At 34.6% G+C, this 6,000-nt stretch overlaps 1 protein-coding gene across 2 annotated transcripts in view; it reads right to left on the reverse strand.

Annotated features, from left to right (window-relative positions):
* STAG2 (stromal antigen 2) overlaps positions 1-6,000 on the reverse strand; it is a 122,166-nt gene that overhangs the window by 7,730 nt on the left and 108,436 nt on the right. The window contains exons 30-32 of one of the 2 annotated variants that reach the window (XM_008564238.1): positions 3,894-4,083; positions 3,693-3,803; positions 528-654 (exon numbers count right to left, since the gene is read on the reverse strand). In XM_008564238.1, coding sequence (XP_008562460.1) covers positions 528-654; positions 3,693-3,803; positions 3,894-4,083 — 428 coding nt within the window. The remainder of the gene's footprint in view (positions 1-527; positions 655-3,692; positions 3,804-3,893; positions 4,084-6,000) is intronic. The other variant, XM_008564246.1, reaches the window with a different exon arrangement.

The following is a 6,000-nucleotide window of genomic DNA, read 5'->3' on the forward strand; positions in this document are numbered from 1 at the left end:
CTCTCCAGTCATCTTCCTTTAAAGGTGCCAAATTGTACTACTCTAAAGAGAAGCTGTATTTAATTATTTCTTTCTTTTAAGAATTCACTATTGTATACTAAAAGTAGAATCAGAAAACTTGGCTTGTTAACAAGTATCAGCTTTACTGCTTGCTAGTTTTGTCTCCTTGGATAAGCTAAACTGTCCAAGCTTCAATATCCTCAATCCTTTCAACCTACCTCGCAAAGCTGAATGAGATATGTGACAAAATGAAACATGTAGAAGCATTTCATGTATTTTAAGCCCTAATCATATATATGATTATTAAGAATATATCTTTACATATATTTAACTTCCTCCCAAGTTTAAGTAATTTTACTTCATTATCTGATATAGAAATTTATTTACAAACTCCTGGCAACTATTTTATTAAATATTTTTGAAAACTTGTATTTCATGACAAGTATTTCTCTACTCTTAATAAATATCCAACTTAATTTGCAAGGTATCTAAATTGAAAATCTTATAGAAATCATTAAATTTCTTACCAAGTCTATATCCATGGTGTCAAAATCCATTCCCTCATTAAGATCCTCAATCCTCCCTTCTGAAGACATCATAACATCTTCAACAATTGGCTCTTCATCATCTTCCATTAGGCTTGTACCACGCCGACTAGAGAAATATAAAGCAAAGTCAAGATCTGAGCCAATGTTTACATAGGCAGTAACTATGCGGCTCTCTATTCAAGTGTAATGGAAAATGATGGAATTAAAGGTCAGGGAGAATGATTAGGCACTGATCATGTCATTAATGATGTCAAAACCCCAATGTTCACTTGTCTAAAAATGCTAAGGAGTTACGTTCATTTTACATTACTTCAACACATTTGTCTTGATAGTTCTGATATCCCATATACAAGATTCAATAAGAATTTCCCACATGTGAACATACAAGATACCTCAAATCCTTTTTGAAAGTAGGCAGGGTACAAATTAATAAACAAACATAAAACAGAGACCAAAGAAATGACATTTTCAGAATACATATATTTTCATCAATATATAATGCTAATTTTACCCATCACTCACTCATTCACTCAGTACCTAATGTATACCAAGCATGCACTCACTCACTCATTTTACACAGTGACTACTATGTGACAGGCTTCTATTGTGTGCTATGGATGCAGAAAAAAAAAAAAAAAAGGTGAATAAGACATGGTTCCTGCCCTCAAGGAGCTCACAGTCTACTACAGGAAACAGAGATAAACAAGTATGACAAAATATGATAAATACTATAATAGAACTATGCATCAAGTGCTATAAGGATTTACCGAAAGAAGGGATTAATTCTACAGGAAGAAATGAGTAACACTTATGCTGAAACCTGGATTCTTGTGTCCTATGAAACTCAAAACTAAGACACATATAGAAATGTAAAATAAAAATTTAAGACCAAAGCTCTGTATGTTATCACATAATTATGAAGAATAAACTAAACTCACAAATATAGCCCAGATCAGCATAAAGTAGCCAATGTAATAGTGAAATTGAGTGACTTCTTGTTCCCCACTTCAGCCAACATTACCTTCTTTTCTTATTCACTCCCCCCCACCTAACAATAAGAACACCAAAGCTCTGTCAATTATTTACTGAACACCTACAATTTATACATACTATAACAAGACATGATGTCTAATCCAGGCTACCTGGACAAATGTGTTTATAATGGTCCTTATTTCCTAATATTTCTAGAGAGTAATTTTAATATACTTTGTGAAAGCAACTGTGAAGGGAACATGCGTGCTTTGTGGACCATGTTACAGAAAATCAGAAATCCATTCTGCATTTCGTTTGGAGTATAAGGAAGATATACATGATATAAACTATGGAGAAAAAAAAAGATAGTTTGGAAGTATTTTCAGTTGTAGGGCAGATACCACTACAGAAAAATCATTATAAAACAAAAATATTTCTAAGTCCCAGGCAATATATCACGTACGGTACAACCACAACCGAAAGACTCCTCTCGTAATAGTTATTTAACTGAGATAAACCCTTGTAGTTGCCTGGGGGAGATTGCCTATAATTGGGAACTAAAACAAACTGCAAACAAAAAAATAATGATAAATGATACTCAGTAATGAGATGATGAAGAGGATCTATAGGAACTGGTACAAATTTTTTTAGGGAAGAGATATAGACCAAATGATTGCATGGCAGAATTCTGTAATGTCTGGACTGATGACTGGTTTGGAAGCTAAGAAATTAGTTGTAGGATTTAGCATAAAATAATAACATATACTAAGGGGAATGTGGCCACAGAAACAGAGAAAAGGGTACAGAACCAAGTGATAGTATAGATGATGAACATTTTAGCCAAGTTACATGTATTAGAGTATATTTTGTATCTCTGGAGGTTCTTAAGACAACTATGGAGATACTAAAAGTGAATTTATTTAGGCCACCATGCATGTTGTAAGTAATCATTTCTTAAGAAAAACAGGTGATATTCTTATCATTTAAAAACAAAATAAGACAAAATATAAATTTTAAAAAGAGGGTAACAATTACTGTCTCCCAGTATTAAAACACATACCATCATTATGTTACAAGTACAATGCTTTCAAACTAAAAAACTTAAATAATCAGAATCATCACTTTCCCCTGTATATCAATCAAGACATGAAAAACATTATCTAAAGACTTCTTGTCTGCTATTTCTTTTAGAGCGAAAGCTAATGAAGATTTCAGAAATATTTACAAAGTCCTCATACACAATCCAATAAAAACAAAGTACTTAAGAACTACAATTTTTTTTTAAGCATTTAACATTTATTCATTCAATGAACATTTATTTACTTAGCACCTTTCATGTGCCAAGCACTGACATGGTAATATTAGAACACGGTCCCTGCCCTTAAGGAGCTCACAGTCTAGAGAAAGGGACAAACTCATAAACAAATAATTACAATACAACATGGCAAGTGCTTTAAGAAATATAAATATACATTGTGTTATGGGAGTACTGATGACCGCAGCTTCACTTAAGGTGACACCTAAGCTTGTTCTTTTACGATGATTCTACCAGTTGCCAGGGAATGGGATGTGATACTTAAAAGTAGACAGGGGCCATATTTTGAAAGATCTTGCATGCCATGAACTAAGGAGTTTGGACTTTATCCAGCAGGCAATGGAGAGCCATGGAAAGGTTTTAAATAAGAGTTACATAGTAAGATTTTTATTCCAGAATAGTAATTCTTAATGGCAATGTGAATGATGGAGTGGTAGGGGAGTGTGAAGGGAGGGGTTTGGTGAGAGGATAAATGGGAAATTTGAGGGAATAAAACCAGTTAGAAAACTAATACAATAGTTCAGGTGAGAGATGAAGGCCTGAACTAAGGTGGGGAAATCAGTTAAGATGTAACAGAACTATATTTTTAATTCTGTGTACCAAAATAAACAAGGATTCATATTTAAACTTTTCCAACAGATCAACCTAAGATTGGTCCTTTGGCTAACTAGTTAATATTTAACTTAAAATATATATATATTTTTTTCTGTTGGAAAGACCGAATTTTAGTTCCTTGATTATTTCAGCTTAGTTACTCTAGAGAGTTTGCTGAAATTTTTAGATAAGGCACACATTAAAATATGTTAAAATGAATTAGTGAACTTCCTAGACTCAGACAATAAGGCACTCTCACTTACATGGCATGCTGAAGATTAGTTCGCAGTTTAACATAGCTCACTGCTGCTCTCTCTTGCTGTTGCCTTGCTTCCTCTTGTTGTCTTTGAGCTAACATCCATGTTACCTGCGTGCTTCAAGGAGAATTTTATTCTTCTTTTAACTTAACTTTTTTCTATGTAATTAATAAAGTTATAGTACAGAAAATGATCAAATGTACTTACTTATAATCAAGAGGAGTTTGATGGTGCTCAGTCTGCATTGGATAAACACTCATGAAGCTATCCTCTGGCCGTAATCTTTTGGGCTCTCTCATAATAGTGGAGGTGAGTTGTGGTGTCTGCATCATAACAGGGGTGTGAAGTGTTTGTTCTCTGCTTAACCACATACTGTCACTACTACTGCTTTCTTCAGCTGAAAAAAGAAAATTAACAGCAATGAAGTTCAGTTGCTAATTTTGACTAATCAGATACAATACAATCCATTCAGTTCAACAAACATCTGGTTGCTTTCCACATGCCAGTGCTAGGAACAGGGAGACATAAAGGTACGTAGGGTACAGTCCCTGCCCTGCCCTTACAGTCTAGCTATGAAGAGAACCACCACCAGGAAATACAGTGTGGTAAGTGCTGAGAGAGAGAGAAGCATAGGGGAAATGAGAGCAGTGAGAGGGGTCAGAGCCAACTACTCAGAAGTAACTTCTAACTAGGTAGGTAGCGGGTAGGCTGTGAAGGCTTTTCTAGGCAGGAAGGAGAATACAATACACAAACAACACTGAGGCATGAAATGACAATGACTGAACCATATTAATCTGCTGGTATTTGACCTGCAAAAAGGACAATTTCACATGGTTCAAACTAATAGTTTGCTACTTCTAGGATATGAAGATGGAAAGGCAGGCAAAAAAGTAAGACTGGATAGAGTAGCAAAATCAATTTGCGGAAAGTCTTGTGAGCTGTGTGAAGGTGACAGGAACTGCTGCTAAAGGTTTTGAAGAAGGGAAGCAATTTGGTAGGTTATATGTTTTAATCAATGCGGTAGCAGTGTGAAAGAAAGAACAGTAAGAGTAGTGAGCAAATAGGCCAGTTAGGAGACTAATCATACGGTCCAGGTGAGACCTAGTAAGAGGAATGGAGACAATGGGAAACTGGTTTCCACCTTTGGCATGCAGACCACTGAGCAGGTCATATGATCGACTACAAGGGGGCCACAAATCCCTACGTACATTAAGCAATGGACTTTAAAAACAAACAAACAAACAAAAACAAACCAGGTTTCACACCTGAAAAAGCTTCCTTTTTTCCAAATGTCTGTAAATGTTGCCATGATTAATAAAAGACAAATTCACAAGTGTTACTGTATTAAGAGAAATGTTTTAATTCACTGATTTAAGAGGTAAAGTTGATAGCACTTGGTGATTGATTGACTATGAGCTTGGAAGAAAAATATCTTAGTAGAAGATTACACATGTGTGCATATAACTAAGTTTTTAAAGAAAGAGTGGAAAGAAAAATGTGCTAATAGCTTATACTCTAGCCATAGGCGGATCACACATAAATTTCACATTGTGCAATATAATTACATCAGCCTGTAAATTCTACTATGTTTAGGCTCCAGTATTAACTTCAAAACTTCATTGACCTGGCCAACCTATCAGTATTTATCCTCACTTCTTCTAACATATTAATGCCTCAATTTCTATGGCTCTCTCTAAAATCCTGAAATGAAAGCACTGACAATCTTTCTGTAAAAATGATAATCTATTTGTAAGATGTTATATAAATACCAATTAACATATGTTCCATGAAGTCTAACGAAAAGGGGAAATATGATGGCCCACACAAATCCTACAGGAAGAGTATTCCTTACCCAAAATGCTTGGGACCACAAGTGTTTCAGATTTTAGATTTTTTCAGATCTTGGAATATTTATTTATTTTACCTAGGAATAAATTTTTTTTTTTAATTTTAAATTTTATTTTATCAACATACTATGTGGTTCATTGTTGTGGCCCATTACCGAAACCCCCCTCCCTCCTCCCTCTCCCCTCTCCCTTCCAACAACCTTATCTGTTCACTTGTCATAACAACTTCAAGAAATTGTGATTGTTGTCTCTTCTTCCCTCCCCGCTCCAGTTTATTTATTTACTTATTTATTTTTAGCTCCCACAAATAAGTGAGAACATGTGGTATTTCCCTTTCTGTGCCTGACTCGTTTCACTTAATATAATTTTCTTTAATTCCATCCATGTTGCTGTGAATGGCAGTATTTCATTCTTTTTTTTTTTTTAAATAGCAGAGTGGTATTCCATTGTGTAGATATACCACATTT

The sequence above is a fragment of the Galeopterus variegatus genome, unplaced genomic scaffold (genome assembly GCF_000696425.1).
Source record: "Galeopterus variegatus unplaced genomic scaffold, G_variegatus-3.0.2 Scaffold182, whole genome shotgun sequence".
Lineage (NCBI taxonomy): Eukaryota > Metazoa > Chordata > Mammalia > Dermoptera > Cynocephalidae > Galeopterus > Galeopterus variegatus.